The 18,756-nt window shown below is 47.3% G+C and overlaps 1 protein-coding gene across 1 annotated transcript in view; it reads right to left on the bottom strand.

Annotated features, from left to right (window-relative positions):
• The window catches only part of LOC127569019 (Kv channel-interacting protein 1-like), a 109,293-nt gene extending 95,635 nt beyond the window's left edge, over nt 1–13,658 (bottom strand). The window contains exon 1 of the mRNA XM_052013276.1: nt 13,444–13,658. Coding sequence (XP_051869236.1) covers nt 13,444–13,501 — 58 coding nt within the window. The 5' untranslated portion in view covers nt 13,502–13,658. The remainder of the gene's footprint in view (nt 1–13,443) is intronic.
• Between the last annotated feature and the right edge of the window lie 5,098 nt (nt 13,659–18,756).

Raw genomic sequence — 18,756 nt, 5'->3', positions numbered from 1 at the left:
ATAGGGCCTATCAAGTGCAGCAGTGGGAAAGTGTGTATGGATCCGGAAGAAATAGCGGAGGTACTTAATGAATACTTTACATCAGTATTCACCGCGGTAAAAGATCTGGGTGATTGTAGTGGGGACTTGCAGCGGCCTGAAAAGCTTGAGCATGTAGATATTAGAAAAGAGGTGGTGCTGAAACTTTTGGAAAGCATCAAGTTAGATAAGTCACCAGGACCGGATGAGATGTACCCCAGGTTGCTGTGGGAGGCGAAGGAGGAGATTGCGGAGCCTCTGACGATGATCTTTGCATCATCAATGGAGACAGGAGAGGTTCCGGAAGATTGGAGGGTTGCGGATGTTGTTCCCTTATTCAAGAAGGGGTGTAGGGATAGCCCAGGAAATTATAGACTGGTGAGTCTTACATCAGTGGTTGGTAAGCTGATGGAGAAGATCCTGAGAGACAGGATTTATGAACATTTGGAGAGGTATAATATGATTAGGAATAGTCAGCATGGCTTTGTTAAGGGCAGGTCCTGCCTTACGAGCCTGATTGAATTTTTTGAGGATGTGACTAAGCACATCGATGAAGGGAGAGCAGTAGGTGTAGGTATATGGATTTCAGTAAGGCGTTTGATCAGGTACCCCATGCGAGGCTTATGGAGAAGGTGAGGAGACATGGGATCCAAGGGGACATTCCAGTGTGGATCCAGAACTGACTGGTCCACAGAAGGCAAAGAGTGGTTGTTGAGGGGGCGTATTCTGAGTGGAGGTCAGTGACCAGTGGTGTACCTCAGGGATCTGTACTGGGACCCTTACTATTTGTGATTTTTATAAATGACCTGGATGAGGAAGTGGAGGGGTGGGTTAGTAAGTTTGTGGATGACACGAAGGTTGGGGGTGTTGTGGATAGTTTGGAGGGATATAGATAGGATGCAGAGTTGGGCTGAGAATTGGCAGATGCAGTTCAACCCAGATAAGTGTGAAGTGGTTCATTTTGGTAGGTCAAATATGTTGGCGGAATATAGTCTTAATGGTAGGACTCTTGACAGTGTGGAGGATCAGAGGGATCTTGGGGTCCGAGTCCATAGGGCGCTCAAAGTGGCAGCGCAGGTTGACTCTGTGATTAAGAAGGCATATGGTGTATTGTCCTTCATCAATCAGAGAATTGAATTTAGGAGCCGTGAGGTATTGTCGCAGCTATATAGGTCCCTGGTCAGACCCCACTTGCAGTATTGTGCTCAGTTCTGGTCACCTCACTACAGGAAAGATGTAGAAGCCATACAGAGGGTGCAGAGGAGATTTACAAGGATGCTGCCTGGGATGCGGAGCATGCCTTATGAAAGCAGGTTGAGGGAACTCGGCCTTTTCTCCTTGGAGAGATGGAGGATGAGGGGGGACCTGATAGAGGTGTATAAGATGATGAGAGGTATTGATAGGGTAGATAGTCAGAGGCTTTTCCCCAGGGCTGAATTGGTGGCCACAAGAGGACATAGGTTTAAGGTGCTGGGGAGTAGATATAGAGGAGATGTCACGTGTGAGTTTTTTACTCAGAGAGTGGTGAGTGCGTGGAATGGGCTGCCAGAAACGGTGGTGGAGGCTGATACGATATGGTCTTTCAAGAGACTGTTAGATTGGTATATGGAGCTGAATAAAATAGAGGGCTATGGGTAAGCCTAGTAATTTCTAGGGTAGGGACATGTTCGGCACAGCTTTGTGGGTTGAAGGGCCTGAACTGTGCTGTAATTGTTCTATGTTCTATCTATTGCACTACCGTCATCAATCTTCCTGGTCACCTCCTCAAAGAACCCTATCATGCGAGTGAGGCAAGATCTTCCCTTCACAAATCCATGCTGGCTGTCCCTAATCAGTCCATGATTCTCTAAATGATCACAGATCCTATCTCCTAGAATCCTTTCTAGCAGCTTAACCACCACAGACATAAGGCTCACTGGTCTGTAATTCCCTGGACTATCTCTACTACCTTTTTTGAGTAAGGGGACAACATTTGCCACCCTCCAATCCCCCGGTACCATTCCCGTGGACAACGAGGACTCAAAGATCCTAGCCAACAGTTCAGCAATCTCCTCCCTAGCCTCGTGAAGCAGCCTGGGGAATATTCCATCAGGCCCCGGGGACTTATCTGTCCTAATATTTTCTAACAGTCCAACACATCCTCTCTCTTGATTTCCACATACTCTAGAACATTACCCTTCCCAACACTGTCCTCAGCGTTATCAAGACGCCTCTCCTTGGTGAATACTGAAGAGAAGTATTCATTGAGAATCTCACCCACTTCCACAGTTTCCAGGCACATCTTCCCACCTTTGTCTTTAATCGGACCTACCTTTACCCTGGCTATCCTTCTGCTCTTCACGTACGAGAAAAAAGCCTTGGGATTCTCCTTAACCCTACTCGCCAAAACCTTTTCATGTCCCCTTCTTGCTCTCCTCAGCCCCTTCTTAAGTTCCTTCCTTGCTACTCTGTATTCCTCACGAGCCCTGTCTGATCCTTGCTGCTTACACCTTATGTATGCTGCCTTCTTCTCCCTAACTAGTTGTTCCACCTCTCTTGTCACCCATGGTTCTTTCACCCTGCCATTCCTTCTCTGCCTCACTAGGACAAATTTATCTCTAACATCCTGTAAGAGATCCCTTAACATCGACCACATCTCTATAGTACATTTCCCTTCAAAAATGTCATCCTAATTCACACTCTCAAGCTCTCGCTTTATAGCCTCATGATTCGCCTTTCCCCAATTAAATATCTTCCCATCCTCTTTGCTCTTATCCCTGTTCATGACAATTCTAAAGGTTATGGAGCAGTGGTCACTGTCCCCCAAATGCTCACCCACCGATAGATCTGTCACCTGACCCAGCTCATTACCTAAAACTAGATCTAATATGGCATTTCCTCCAGTTGGCCTGTCAACATACTGTAACAGGAATCTGTCCTGGAGACACTTGACAAACTCCGCCCCGTCTAAACCTCTGGCACTAAGCAGGTGCTGATCAATATTTGGGAAGTTGAAGTCTCCCACTGTAATAACCCTGTTATTTTTGCATCTTTCCAAAATCTGCCTCCCAATCTGCTCCTCAGTATCCCTGCTGCTACCGGGGGGGCCTATGGAATACTCCCAGTGGAGTAACTACTCCTTTCTTGTTCCTAACTTCCACCCATATTGACTCTAGAGAGGATCCTTCCACATTATCCACCCTTTCTGCAGCTGTAATAGTGTCCCTGACCAGTATCACCACCCCTCCTCCTCTTCTCCCCCCCTGCCTATCCCTTTTAAAACACTGAAAACCAGGAATATTCAATATTCATTCCTGCCCTGATGTCATCCATGTCTCTGTGATAGCCACAATATCGTAGTCCCATATACTTATCCAAGCTCCCAGTTCATCTCCCTTATTCCTGATGCTTTTTGCATTTAAGTAAATGCACTTTAGCCCATCTGCCTTACTACTTTTATACCCTGTACTCTGCTTCTCCTTCCTCAAAGCCTCTCTACCTGTTAGATCTGACTTTTCCCCATCCCCTTTTTCCTCTGACCTACTCTTCTGGTTCCCATGCCCCTCGCAAACAATGTTCTGGGGTTCCGTTGTTTCAGACATGATGGAGGAGGAGGGATGAAAGGGGGAGGAGGGGCATTACTAGTCAGGGAAAATATCACAGCTGTGCATAGACAGGACAGCCCGGAGGGCTCGTCTGCAGAGGCCATATGAGTGGAGCTGATGAACGGGAAAGGTGTGGACTGCCCAATAGTCAGAGAGAATTGGAGGGGCAAATCTGTAGCGAGATAGCAGACTGATGTAAGAAACAGAAAGTTGTAATAGTAGGGGATTTTAGCTTTCCACATATTGACTGGGACTCCCACATTGTGAAAGGGCTGGATGGCTTGGAATTTGTCAAATGTGTTCAGGAAAGTTTTCTAAATCAACATATAGAGGTACCAATGAGAGAGAATGCAATACTTGATCTCCTATTAGGGAACCAGACAGGTCAGGTGACAGAAGTATGCATTGGTGAACATTTTGGGTTCAGTGACCATAATGTCATTAGTATCAAGTTAATTATGGATAAGGATAGGTCTGGTCCTCGAGTTGAGGTTCTAAATTGGAGAAAGGCCAATTTTCTGGAAATGAGAAAGGATCTAGAAAAAGTGGATTGGGATAAGTTGTTTTCTGGCAAGGATGTGTTCAGTAAGTGGAAGGCCTTCAAAGGCAAAATTTTGAGAGTGCAGAGTTTGCATGTTCCTGCCAGGATTAAAGGCAAAGCTAACAGGCATAGGGAACCTTGGTTTCAAGGGATATTGGCGATCTGGTTAAGGAAAAGAGAGAGCTGTATAGCAGGCATAGGCAACTAGGAACAAATGAAGAGTATATAAAATGTAAGAAAATACTAAAGATGAAATCAGGACAGCAAAAAGATGACATGAGTCTGCTTTGGCAGATAATGTGAAGGTAAACCCAAAGGGTTTCTACAAGTATATGAAGAGTAAAAGGATAGTAAGGGACAAAATTAGTCCCCCAGAAGATCAGGGTGGTCGGCTATGTGTGGAACCTCAGGAGATGGGGAGATCTTAAACAGCTTTTTTTGCATCAGTATTTTCTCAGGAAACTGGCATAGTGGATATGGAAGGAAGGGAAACAAACAGTGGTGTCACGGAACATATAGAGATTAAAGAGTAGGAGGTGCTTGCTGCCTTACAGAGAATAAAGGTAGATAAATCCCCTGGGTCTGACATGATATTTCCTCGGACCTTGAGAGAGACTAGTGTTGAAATTGCAGGGGCCCTAGCAGATATATTTAAAATGTCCTTAGCCATGGGTGCGGTGCCGGAGGACTGGAGGGTAGCTCATGTTGTTCCATTGTTTAAAAAAGGCTCTAAAAGTAAACCAGGTAATTACTGGCCGGTGAGCCTGACATCAGTAGGAGGTAAATTATTGGAAGGTGTTCTGAGAGATTGGGTATACAAGTATTAGTACAGCCAAGGGCTGGTTAAGGATAGTCAGCATGGCTTTGTGCGTGGTAGATCGTGTTTAACGAATCTTGTAGAGTTTATCGAGGAGGTTACCAAGAAAGTAGATGAAGGAAAGGCTGTAGATGTTGTCTACATGGACTTTAGTAAGGCCTTTGACAAGGTCCCACATGGGAGGTTAGTTCAGAAGGTTCAGTCACTAGGTATCCATGGAAAGGTTGTAAACTGGATTCGAAATTGGCTGTGTGGGAGAAGACAGAGAGTGGTAGTGGATGATTGTTTCTCAGACTGGAGGCCTGTGCCTAGTGGTGTGCCTCAGGGATCAGTGCTGGGGCCATTGTTGTTTGTTGTCTATATTAATGACCTAGATGATAATGTGGTAAATTGGATCGGCAAGTTTGCTGATGCCACTAATATTGGAGGCGTTGTGGACAGTGAGGAAGACCTTCAAAGCTTGCAGAGGGATCTGGACCAACTGGAAAAATGGGCCAGAAAATGGCAGATGCAATATAATGCAGACAAATGTGAGGTGTTGCATTTTGACAAATCAAGGTAGGACATACACAGTAAATGGTAGGGCACTGAGGAGTGCAGAGGAACAAAGGGATCTGGGAGTTTAGATACATAATTCCCTGAAAGTGGCATCACAGGTAGACAGGGTTGTAAAGCAAGGTTTTGGCATCCTGGCATTCATAAATTGAAGTATTGAGTATAGGAGTTGTGATGTTATGGTGAGGTTGTATAAGACGTTGGTGAGGCCAAATTTGGAGTATTATGTGCAGTTCTGGTCACCTAACTATAGGAAAGATATCAGTAAGATTGAAAGAGTGCAGAGAAGATTTACTAGAATGTTGCCGGGTCTTCAGGAGTTGAGTTACAGGGAAAGATTGAACAGGTTAGGACTTTATTCCTTGGAGCACAGAAGAATGAGGGGAGATTTGAAAAAGGTTTACAAAATTATGAGGGTTATAGACAGAGTAAATGCGAGTAGGCTCTTTCCACCTAGATTAGGAGAGATAAGTATGAGAGGACATACTTGTGTAATGAACCGGAGGTGATTAGGGAACTAAAGGTAAAGGAACCACTGGGAACCAGTGATCACAATATGATGGAGTTCAGTTTCAAGTTTGAGAAGGAGAAGCTGATAATAAGGATATCGATATTTCAGTGGAACAAAGGAAATTACATAGGTATGAGAGAAGAGTCGGCCAAATTGATTGGAAGAGTAAGCTGGCTGGAGGGACGGCGGAGGAGAAATGGAAGGAAATTCTACAAGAAATAAGGAAAATGCAGGATAGATATATTCCAAGAAAAAAGAAGCTTTTGAATGGAAAAAAGGCACAAACGTGGATAACCAGAGAGGTGAAGGCTAAAATAAAAGCAAAAGGGGCGGCGTACAAAGAAGCAAAAATTAGTGGGAAAACAGAAGACTGGGAAGCTTTTAAAAACCTGCAGAGAGAAACTAAGAAGGTCATTAGGAAAGAAAAGATGAATTATGAAAGGAAGTTGGTGGATAACATTCGAGAGGATACTAAGAGTTTTTTTAAATACATTAGGAGTGAAAGAGAGACACGGGTTGATATAGGACCAATTGATAACGGTGCAGGAGATATTATAATGGATGATAGAGAGATGGCAGAGGAATTGAATGAATATTTTGCATTGGTCTTCACCATGGAGGACATCAGCAATGTGCCGGTTTGTCAGGAGTCTCACGAAATGGAACTGAGTTCAGTTAAGATTACTAGGGAGAAGGTGCTAGGAAAACTAAATGGGCTAAAGACTGATTAGTCTCCCGGACTGGATGAGGTGCATCCCCGGGTTCTGAAGGAGGTGGCTTTAGAGATAGCGGAGGCATTGGTGATAATTTTCCAGGAATCGATAGATTCCGGCATGGTTCCGGAGGACTGGAGGGTCGCAAATGTAGTTCTGCTGTATAAGGAAGGAGGGAGGCAGCATAAAGGAAATTACAGACCTATTAGTCTGACGTCAGTGGTGGGAAAGTTATTGGAATCTATCCTCAAGGATGGGGTTATGGAATATCTAGAGGTGCAAGGCAAGATAGGTCCTAGCCAACATGGTTTTGTGAAGGGAAGATCCTGCCTGACCAACCTATTGGAGTTTTTTGAAGAAATCACAGGTAAGGTGGATAAGGGAGAGGCGGTAGATGTTGTGTATTTAGACTTTCAAAAGGCCTTCGGTAAGGTGCCTCACAAGAGACTGATTAGTAAGATGAGAGGTCATGGAATTACGGGTAGGATAACAGAATGGGTGGAGCATTGGCTGGTTGGCAGGAAGCAAAGAGTGGAAATAAAAGGATCTAGTTCTGGTCGGCTACCGGTTACTAGTGGTGTGCCACAGGGGTCGGTGTTGGGGCCGCTCCTTTTTACCTTGTACATTAATGATTTGGATGATGGAATAAATGGTTTTGTGGCTAAGTTTGTGGATGACACCAAGATAGGTGGAGGAGTAGGGAGTATTGAGGAGATAGGAAGGTTGCAGAGAGACCTAGACAGTTTAGGAGAATGGGCAAGGAAATGGCAGATGAGATTCAATGTTGAGAAATGTGCAGTTGTACACTTTGGAAGCAGAAATAAGCGGGCAGATTATTATCTAGAAGGAGAGAAAATTCAAAGCACAGAAGTACAAAGGGACTTGGGGGTACTCGTGCAGGATACCTTAAAGGTTAATCACCAGGTCGGATCGGTGGTAAAGAAAGCGAATGCTACGTTGGCATTCATTTCGAGAGGTATAGTGTATAAAAGTAAGGAAGTGTTGATGAGGCTCTACGGGGCACTAGTGAGGCTTCATTTGGAATATTGTGTGCAGTTTTGGGCCCCACATCTTAGGAAGGATGTGCTGATGTTGGAGAGGGTTCAGAGGAGATTTACGAGGATGATTCCAGGAATGAAAGGGCTTACGTATGATGAGCGTTTGTCGGCTCTTGGACTGTACTCACTGGAGTACAGAAGAATAAGAGGGGACCTCATAGCGACATTTAAAATGTTGATAGGAAAGGACAGAGTAGATGTGGCTAGGCTGTTTCCCTTGGTGGGTGAGTCCAGGACCAGAGGGCACAATCTCAGAATTAGAGGATACAGTTTCAAAACAGAGATGAAGAGAAATTTCTTTAGCCAGAGGGTGGTGAATTTGTGAACTCCTTGCCACATACAGCAGTGGAGGCCAGATCAGTGGGGGCATTCAAGGAGGAGATAGATATATATCTAAATAGTCAGGGTATCAAGGGCTATGGGGATAAGGCCGGAAATTAGGATTAGAATAGGTTTTTTTTTGTCCTTCCCCCCCCCCCCATTCCCCATTTCTCATTTCTTTTTTTTCCCCTATCCCTTGGAGCAGACTCGATGGGCCAAATGGCCTGCTTCTGCTCCCTTGTTTTGTGATCTTGTGACATGGCTTTAGGGTAAAAGGGGGAACATTAGGGGGAACTTCTTCACTCAGAGAGTGGTGGGAGTGTGGAATGAGATGCCATCTTACGTGGTAATTATGGGCTCACTCATAAGTTTTAAGAATAAATTGGATAGATACATGGATGGGAGAGGTCTGGAGGGTTAAGGACTGGGCACATGTCAATGGGACTAGCGGAATAAAGTTTCGGCACAGACTATAAGAGCCGAATGGCCTGTTTTCTGTGCTGTAGTGTTCTATGGTTCTATGGTTCTAGTTTATACTGTAGGATTTAGAAAGTAAAGAACAAAGTGAAAAGGAAGTGTGTCATCTAGCCGAGGAAGATCCATAAGAATCCTTTCATTCAGTTGCAGCAAAGTAAAAATACTCAGGTACTTGGAGGTGACGTTAGATGAAAAGATGAAACAAAGAAGGAGCTGAGCAAAGTGAGTGTCTGGGTGGAGCTCCATCCACTCCACTCTGCAACAGGCCATAACTAAAGTTAAACAATGCACACCAGTCCTTTGCCAGCACAGTTCTCAACTGCTAGTCTAGATCACACACTAACCTTTGCTTCAAATCTCATACTCAGTGTGGATTTTTGGCTGAATTCAGGTACTTCCCAATATTCTCCAGAGTCGCAACAGTATTCAGAAATCATGTTTCACTACCCACCACACCCTCTGCCATTTCTTTACTTTGGCTCTGTCAGCTTCTGGCCATTGTTAAATGTCACATTTGACTAGAGTTGACTCACACTTGGTCACTGTCAAAACATCTTCATTCCCAAATGCCCTACTTTTGTGAATTGCTAGCCATTTCATTTTTCATTCACACACAGAAACAGATAGTAAACCTGGGGATCTCAACCAAGATAATGAACAAGCTTGTTAACCCACACCCTTAGCCCTGTTTCCTTTTCCATGGGTGCTGTGTCTAGCCCACGAAGGATCCCCAGCATATTCATTCACACAGTGAATGCCAGGCCAAAAATTCTCCATCCCTAACCCTGGCAGAGATTTCACTCCACGCAACTGGGGTTCTGGAGCCAGGTCTAGCCCAACCAATGCCATGGTTGATCCAACTTCTGCAGGAACCTTGGTTGGATTTTTACAAGACAATACAGGGGTTCCCCAGGTTACAGATGACCCGACTCATGGCAATCCAACTTTACACAAATTGTCCCCTACATATTTAAAGCATTTTTCAAGATAGTAATAACAATAATAAAAGGTTTTGTCATGTTCATTAATGACTGGATAGGTATATATTACATTAGTTAATTATGGGTAGTGTGAGTGTAAATATTCAATGATATAATAAAACTACAGCAAGTGTATGTAGAGCGATACGATATGGGTTACGATAGAAAACGGAGGTTTCTGAATTATGGAGGAGTCGCTTACAGACCATTCTCAGGAACAGAAATCTTATGTAACCCGGGACTGCTTGTGATGTTATTTAACCCTAACCCTAATGTGTTACAAAAATGAATTTCTTATTCTAATCTGATCTTGCCAACCAAATTTAAATCTGTACACTATCATGGTGGGGTCTGATGTTCTCCTAACTCAGAACCTTCCCCACCAGATCTGCCAAACCCTTCTGTATCTCCAATTGCGTAATTTCAGGATGTGAGCTTTTACCAGCTACTCCACAGATCTACAAGTTACACTGTGTTGCCAGGTGATCTTCAACACCTTACATGGAATTGGAATTGGAATTAGTTTATTATTGTCATTTGTACTGAGGTACAGTGAAAAACTTGTCTTGCATACTGTTCGTACAGATCAATTCATTACACAGTGCATTGTGAGGTAGTACAAGATGAAGCAATGCAGAATGCAGAATAAAGTGTAACAGCTACAGAGCTAACTCATAGTCCTGAACTGTGTCAATATTTTACTGGGAAAGCCTCCTTATATCACTAGATACGTAAGGCATTTTACAATGTTAGTGTCAGTGTTTGATAGATAAAGTTGCATTATATGTCATAGTGTAACTTCAATTTTATATTAAATAAGTGTCAATATAGCAGCATGTATATTTTGGCATTTTCTTAAGAAGTTTCAGTTTTTAATAATATAAGTTCCTTATTTTAAAGGGCAAGTTTGATTATTAGTCAAGTTTCCATAACATACCAAGTCTCAGTACATTACACAGCCACAGTGTTGCTCCAAATTCAAGCATCTGCAGTCTCTTGTGTCTCCACAGTAGATTACCTGTTAGATTCTATTTTACTGGGCACATTTCTAATCAAAGGACTTGGGAGAAGAGGAAACTAAGGATGGTGCAGATCTGGAACTCACTGCCTTAAAGGCGGGAGAGGCCAAAACCCAGCCTACATTTGGATTATGGGACCATTAAAGGAAGTGGGTTAGGATGGGGACCTCCAGGTCAATCAATGTGAACAGGATGGAGCAAGTAGCCTCCTTCCAGGTTATAAATTCATTACAATTTTGTGATACAACCAGAGGCTGACACCTCTTCCTACAACAGCAGCTACAAATACACACTATTTGGAACCTTGCTGGATACATAAAGCCAGTTGTGAGAATCTCTCCTTTGGTTGCCTAAGGCTCTCCATCTTTGTGTCTTTCACACCACCTTGCACCCGACCCCCATGGACTCGCTATGGAAACCAGACATCTGGGCCTTTTGAAGTCACCTCCTCTAACTCCCTTCTTGAAGCTTTCATCTGAGTCGGAACCATTCCCAGCTCAGCCTCCTCCCTGCAGCTGCATTCCTGACCTGATGTTAGGTCCACAACTGCTGTGATGTCCCACAGAGCATCTTCAGTGCTTTTGAACTGCCTCCATGTGGCAATGCATCCTCTCAACATATCCAGCCGAAGCTGCAGGAGTCAGGCCCTGCAGTGACTAAACACTGGGACAGCAAACACCTCCCAGAACTCACACAGTCCTGCCTGTGCCCGTCCCAATCCACAGCACAGCCCTTTGCCTCTCAGTTCATTTCCAGACTCTGCGACGGGCCAGCTGTTGTCTCGAAGCTCCCGTGATCCAGCTGTGGTCCTGAAGCTCCTGCGATCAGCTGTTATCCCAAAGCTTGTGCAATCCATGGTGGTGAAGACCGCATTTGGCTTCATTGGACAGGGCATTGGGACGTAATGCTACAACTGTACAAGTCTTTGGTGAGACCACACTTGGAGTATTGTGTACAGTTCAGTTGCCCAGCTATAGAAAGAATATCATTAAGCTGGAAAGGGTGCAGAAAATATTCACAAGGATATTACTGGAACTGAAGGGCTTGAATTATAAGGAGAGACTGGAAAAGCTGGGGCTTTTTTCCCTGGAGCAAAGAAGACTGAGGGGTGACCTTATAGAGTTTCATAAAATGATGAGGGGCACGGATAAGGTGGATGGACAGTGTTTTTCCGAGTGTATTGAAGTCTAAAACTTAGCGGGCAAAAGTTTAAGGTGAGAGGTGAAAGATTTAAAGGGGTTCTTCACAGAGGGTGGTGGTGATGTGGAATGAGATGCCAGTCCAAGTGGTGGAGGCAGGTATAATTAAAGCATTTAAAAGACATTTGGACAGGTTCATAGACAGGAAAGGTTTAGAGGGATATAGGCCAAACATGGGCAAATGGAACTAGCTCAGGTAAGACAACTTGGTCGGCGTGGACCCGTTGGGGCGAATGGCCTGTTTCCGTGCTGTGTAACGCCATGATTCCATGGCTCCCGTGATCCAGCTGTCTCATTATTCAAACTGATCACAAATTCCACCTCCAGACCGTCTCCCAGAGGTGGTGCTGTCGGTGTCCAAGTGATGCCTCTGCCTTTGAGCTTCCTTGGAACATCTCCCCATCCTCCCAACCCCGTCACATCAGCCCCTGGTCTCCCCATCGCCCCCCTCCCTCCGTCACACAGGTTTCATCCAGCACTGCACGTTTCTGTAATGCATAGTGCTACGCTGCACATTTCTGCACCACATTACACGGTTCTACACTGCACGGTTCTGTGATCCAGGGCTGGGGAGGGGGACTTGGGGTTGGAATTCCGGCTGGGGTCTTGCCACCAGGTGTTGGGGCGGAGTGTTGGCGAGCGATCAGGTCAGGGTCCGGTGCTTGTGTCTGAGGATCCACACACTGAGCTCACTGGCTCGGGCTGGATGTCATTAGTAACACCCCCAGCTGCCTGGTGACACGTTCACAGTGGCACACACCGGGATGATCCTGCACACGGAATGGGATCAGTGTCAGATTAATGTAAACGGGTGTGTCGGTCGGTGGGCTGAAGGGCTTGATTCCACGCTCCGTCTCCCTGTGACTCCTGCCGCTTTGTGTGTGTGAGCCCAGCAGCACGGTGGTCCCGGGACACGGTGGAAGGCTGCAGGAGCCACACAACGTGTGACTATACTCGGCCGGCAGAGCCTCGGCTCTGTACACAATTCCAGCGAGCCCACAGTGTTTACATCGCCTGGGCAGAGGGACATCCATTGTTGCCTTTTGATAAGTTTTGAATAGCATCCTTTAAAAATACAGAGTAATTGACATTCACGCCATGACCCGGGGAGTGCACAGGCAGCGGGTGTTGTGAGCGCTCGGCGGGTCAGGCGGCCACACAGGGACGGGTTCACAGGTCGGGTCAGTGACCTGCTTCACCACACGTTCCCAGCATCTCCCGTATTTTGCCTTCGGACAACTTGGAGAGGGTTCTCTGCATTCCAATGAGAGACGCGCAGTGAACCCGGCACTGACCGCCCTGTTTCTACCGCTACACTTACGCCGCCGGATCTGGGTGGACGGCACCTGGTTCACAACGAGACATCACACCGCCAGCCCGCTCCCGGGACCCGGGGGTGAACCGGACGTGAGCGGGACCCGGGGGTGGGCGGCACACCGCGGCACGGACGGTGCTCCCATGAGCTCGGTACCGGGTCCGGGATCCGGTTGGACAACTCGCCCGGTTGCCGAGCCGGGACATACCCCGGGGGAGGGCACGGGGGAAGGGCACAGGTGGGTTCCGCTCCCCCAGCCCAGCCCGGCAGCAAGAACGTGCTCTCCATCCCAATGAGGCATCAGTGCCGAGATCCCACCACCCGCCGGCTCCTACCTCGGGAATGTCTTCTCTGTCTGGTCGGTAGGGACAACGTCCCCATCACCGCCCCCATCGTCCCGGCTCCCGCGGCGGCGGCAACTACACACACCACGGGGTCCTGATCCTACTCCGGGTTTGGTCCGGTTCGAGTCTGGTCCCAGTGAATACCCGCCCGCTGCACTGGATCTGGGTCTGGTTCTGCTCCTGGTCCGGACCCGGTGAACCCCCGCCTACTGCTCCGGCCACGCCGCGCGCTGTTGATTTGGTGTGGAGCCGCACGGTGCGACTGTCAGCGCCGCTCGACTGACGCATGGGAGTGAGCGCCGTGTCTACTCCCCCCACCGGCCCGAGGCCAACCCCCCACTCGGCCCCTCACACCCCCTCCCCGGCCCATCCTGTGGGTGCGGGCGGACCGAGCATTCACCGCCCCACCCCACCCCCGTTCCGGCTCAGTCCCTGCGGAACCGGACCGGGTTAAATCAATGGGACAGGAGGGGGACGGTGGTTGACGAGGTAGTCCCGGTACAGGTGAGGGGGTCAGGGCAGAGCGACAGTCATTACTCCCCATCGCACTGTGGGTCAGGGGCTGGGGTTCACTATCCCCGGGGTCAGTCCCTGGAGATGTGGGGAAACTGGATGGTCACACGGTCACTGGGTGGTCACGTCGTCACTGGGGTGATCACACGGTCACTGAAGTGGTCTCAGGGTCCCATTCCTCTGTTCCTGCCCTGCCCAGATAGTCAAACACAGGGTCCCAGTATCACCACTTTAGGGGTCTACAGCTGCACACCACCCAGTTACAGTTCACCGGTTACTGGGTCACAGGTTGGAGATACACAGCTCAACACCTGCCATTCAACGTGACCACACTCCCACACCTCACTGACCCCAGTCCCACTTCAACCATATTACACACGCTAGCTAATATACAGCTGCCCATTCCACAAACCGCCCTCTTCCCTTTCCCTGCTGTGTATCTGCACTCTGTATCCACACACAGTGAATCTCCACACTGTATATCTGCACCCCCCCCCCCCCCCCCCCGCCTACATTCACCCTGAGGTGGTATGTGTGGGCAGATTGTAGAACAAGATTTATATTGAACTGTAAAACATACAGGAAATATTACTCGTGGTGTATGAGGTGATGTATATAACAGTCTGTGGCAGTGTGTATGTGCACCTGTATGCAACACTGGTGTGTAATTGGCAGCATTACATCAGTTGGAATGCTCATTGTGTGTGTACAATGGCTGTGTGATATGAATGTGGGTGTCCCCATCGAGTTCATCCCAGTTTTGGTAGAACACCCATCTAGTTTCATTCCCTACACTTGCCCTGAGCCCTCAGAATCATTTTCCCTCCAATGCTGATTTAGTTCCCCCTTACATGTTCCATATCATAACTACTCACTGCTTAAAAAACGTTCATAATTCAGAGAACTGTGATGAACTCTCCAAAATTCAAAGTCTAAACCCTGGGTTGTTGGAAATCTGATCTAACAACAGGAGAGAGGAACGGTGGGTGTGGGGAACACTCAGGAGGTCAGGTGGTGTCTGTGGAACATGAGCACTTCCAATGATTTTATTTTTTTATTTTGATTCCAGCATTTGCAGTTTTTGATTAGCAACAGATCATTGAAACACCTTGATGGTCAGCACAGGCTCGGTGGGCCAAAGGGCCTGTGTCCATGCTGTGTGTCTCTATAACTCAACAATGGTAATTTTTCATGTAGGTTCCTCAGCCTAAGCCAATGCGCTTGCCTCACTGTCTACAGACAATGCCTGAGCTGTTCAGCATTTCCTCCATTGTCTGCTTCAATATATTTCTCGTTGTTAATACAAACCCTAACCCCAACACCACCATCAGTAAATCAATGCTAACATCATAAAACTAGTCCTACCATCAGTATTAATAACTCAAACCATCACCTGAACATCATGTCATTGGAAGCAAACACAGGGAGAGGAAGCAGTTAAGGCAGCAAGTGGTACACTGGCTTCCATGGCTCGCAGCTGTGAGTACAGGAGAAAGGATCTGCAGGGAGATCCTGCAGGGAGGGATGGTCAGACCTCACCCCTAAAGTGGTCTGTGCAGTTTTGGTCTCCTGACCCACTGATTACTAGGATAACACAACTGCTGTATAAAGAGAGTGAGGTGATCAGACATATCACTAGATGGTGGGGGATTCTGGGAGCAGGGTCACAGTCTGAGACATGCAGGACTGAGTTGAGGAGGAATTTCTCCATCAGAGATAGGTGAACCTGTGGAATTCTCTCTCACACAGGTATATGAGCCAAGTCTCTGAATATATTTAAGAAGAACACAAATACATTTCTCAAAAAGGCATCCAGGGTATGGGGAGAGAGGGAATATAGTACAGGCTGATCCTGATAATGAACAGGCTCCATTTTTACAGATGTCCTTAACTCAATTTTGTCCCTAAGTCAGAACACACACAAAATCACTTGATACGGTAACCATACCTCCACGGTACTGTAATGAATGGTATCAAAAACACATAAGACTGATAAGAAAGAACAATTACTGCATGCAGAGAGAGGGAGGAAACTAGTTCTGCCAGTTATTGCAACAAATGTGTATACATAGGTTGGACTTTTGACTTTAATAATATGAGAATTCATTTGTATATAAGTCTGTAAGTCGGGTCTTTGTAACTCAGGGATGACCCGTATTGAGTTAGAGGATCAGTCCCGATTGTACTGAATAGCAGAGCAGGCTCAATGGGCCCAATTGCCTCCTCCTCCTGCTCCTATTTTCCTCTGTTTCTATGTTTCAGTCACACTAATGTCAGATATAATGGTCTCGGGATGTACTTAGTGAGTGCTTGGAAGCACTACTGGTGTGCACATCGTAGTGTCGAGTCAGTCATGAATTGTAATCACTAGATCGCAGTAAACTATGGAAGGTTCAGTCAGTTTTGTGGGTGTTATATATATATATATATATATATATATATATAAAAAATATATCTCTCTCTCTCTCTATATATATCTATATATATATCTATATATATATATATAGATATATATATGTGTGTGTGTGTGTGTGTGTGCGCCTGTATCTGTGTTTGTGCATGTGTGTATCTGTCTGTGTCTGTGAATTTGTATCTCTGTGTGCCTGTCTGTGTCTGTCTATATCTGTGTATGTGTATCTATGTGTGGTGTATGAGTGTGAGTGTGTGTATATACATGTGTATGTATCCGTGTGTGTCTGTCTGTATCAGTGTGTGTATTTGTGTGTGTGCGTGTGTATCAGTGTGTGTCTGTTGGTATCAATGTGTGTGTATTTGTGTGTTTATATATGTGTGTGTGTTTGTGTGAGATACACTCACACCCAGAGATGACAGCAAGTGCAGGGTGCTGCCAATTAACCAGTAATCATTGATGCCTCTCCCTGTAACATGACTTCTCTGCTTGGCCATGAGCACAAGGTGTGTGCCTGGGGCTGGGAGCAGCTCCGAGAGCGGATGGAGCAGAGGTGCCTGGACCACAAGGAACAGTGTGGGAGCCCCCCCCCGGGGTGTGATGAGGTGCAGCCAAACATCAGTTAAGAGTGGGTACTTCCGTGGTCCTATGGGAGTGCAGTGTGGTCAGGGTGGGGTGGACAGGAGCCCTTCCTCACAGCCGGGGGACTGGAATCAAGAGGAACACCCACCCCCTCCCGGGAGCCACACTGTCCATCGCCCATCCACGGGACAAGGTCCCAGTGTGGGGACTGTGCTCCCCCTTCTCCGTGTGTTGCAGTGTTCAGGAGATCCACCATCCTGGGTGATGCAAAGACAGGGACCACCCCAGACTGGGAGGCTCAGGTTGTCCCAGGACTGACGTCCTGTGGTGAACCTGGCTCCAAACATTGGCACAGAAGTCTGTACCAGTCAGTGCAAGAGTGAGTCACCCCCACTACTGGGGCAGTGAATGACCCCAATCCCCCACCACCAGGGGTGGGGATCATACCAGTCTGACTGTACTGTGCCTGCCATCATTGAGTCCCTGCACTGGAGCAACAGTGGAGCTGGGGAGGGAGGGGCTCACCCCTCTGTCCAGGGGCCCTGTCTCCGGGGCTGCTGCCAGAACACCCTGGAGACTGACGGTTGGTTCTAGGCTCTGCACCTGTCTGGCCTGGGGCCACCCTCTCTTACTCCTCAGCACGGACGTCCCCCTTCCTCCTCATCTGCTGCATGCACACCTCCTCTTCAGAGAGAGAGAGTGTCACCCTTCCTGGGTGCTGAGGGTGGAGGCAGCAGAGGGCTTGGAGTGAAGTAAGAGCCGCTGCCTCGCAGTGGCAGAGACCTAGGTTCAATCCTGACCTCCGGCGCTGTGTGGAGTTTGCACATTCCCCCTGTGACTGTGTGGGTTTCCCTCAAGTGCTCCGGATTCCTCCCACTTCCCAAAGATAAGTGGGTCAGTGGGTTAAATGTAAAATGTGTGTAGGTGAGTGGCGGAATCTGGGGGAAGTTGATGGAAATGTGGGGAGAATGAAGTGGGTTTGGTGTGGGATTAATGAAAATGGGTGGTTGATGGTCAGCATGGACATGAGGGCCAAAGGGCCTGCTTCCATGCGGTATCTCTTTGTGACTCTACAAAGGTCCTCTCTGCACCTGTATCCCACCTCAGCCACCAGCTGAGAGCTCACGCGCAAAGGCAGTGAGACCTTCCACCACTCACCTCTGAAACATGTGGCAACGTGGTAACCAATGACCTCACCACCAGTGGAAGTCCCCCACTGACAACAACATTACCATCACCCCACCCACAGCTTTATGGGGAGCACCAATCACCAGAAAAGGGCTTAATGGCCACCACGGTGTGTCGGAGACTGGGTAACACCCACCATCTGCTGGGACAGAGTGGGTCTGTGAGGTTAAATCTTTGAAGCTCCAGTGAGTGAACAAGGTTCTCAACCTGACCACAGATCCAACCACATTGGCAGATTTTTACCTCAGCCAGCGGCCAAACTTGCTCTGCAGTCATCCTGGGTAAAATGCCTGTGGTGTGCACCATGTACCAGACAGATGGTCAAAACCTGTCAAACTTCCTCCTCATCCCAAGTCCTTTCCCAAACTGTTCCCGGTGAAGACCAAGGCTGGAATGCTCCCAGACTGCCTGTCACACCACACAACCTTCTTGCTGGAGATGTATCCCACTGCTGGGACTGACCTCACCACCCTCAACCTTCTGACAAAGATGAGAAAAGAGAAACAAGTCTCCACTGGTCTCAGTCTCCGTGGAGCCTCAGCCCCATGTGGACCTCAACTGTGACTAACTACTCAGCTGCATATCACAGTTCCTGGCACACAGTAACTGGT

Source organism: Pristis pectinata, chromosome 4, assembly GCF_009764475.1.
Source record: "Pristis pectinata isolate sPriPec2 chromosome 4, sPriPec2.1.pri, whole genome shotgun sequence".
Taxonomy (NCBI): domain Eukaryota; kingdom Metazoa; phylum Chordata; class Chondrichthyes; order Rhinopristiformes; family Pristidae; genus Pristis; species Pristis pectinata.
The sequence above is the reverse complement of the archived record's forward strand: the minus strand, read 5'-3'. Positions and strand labels throughout refer to the sequence as shown.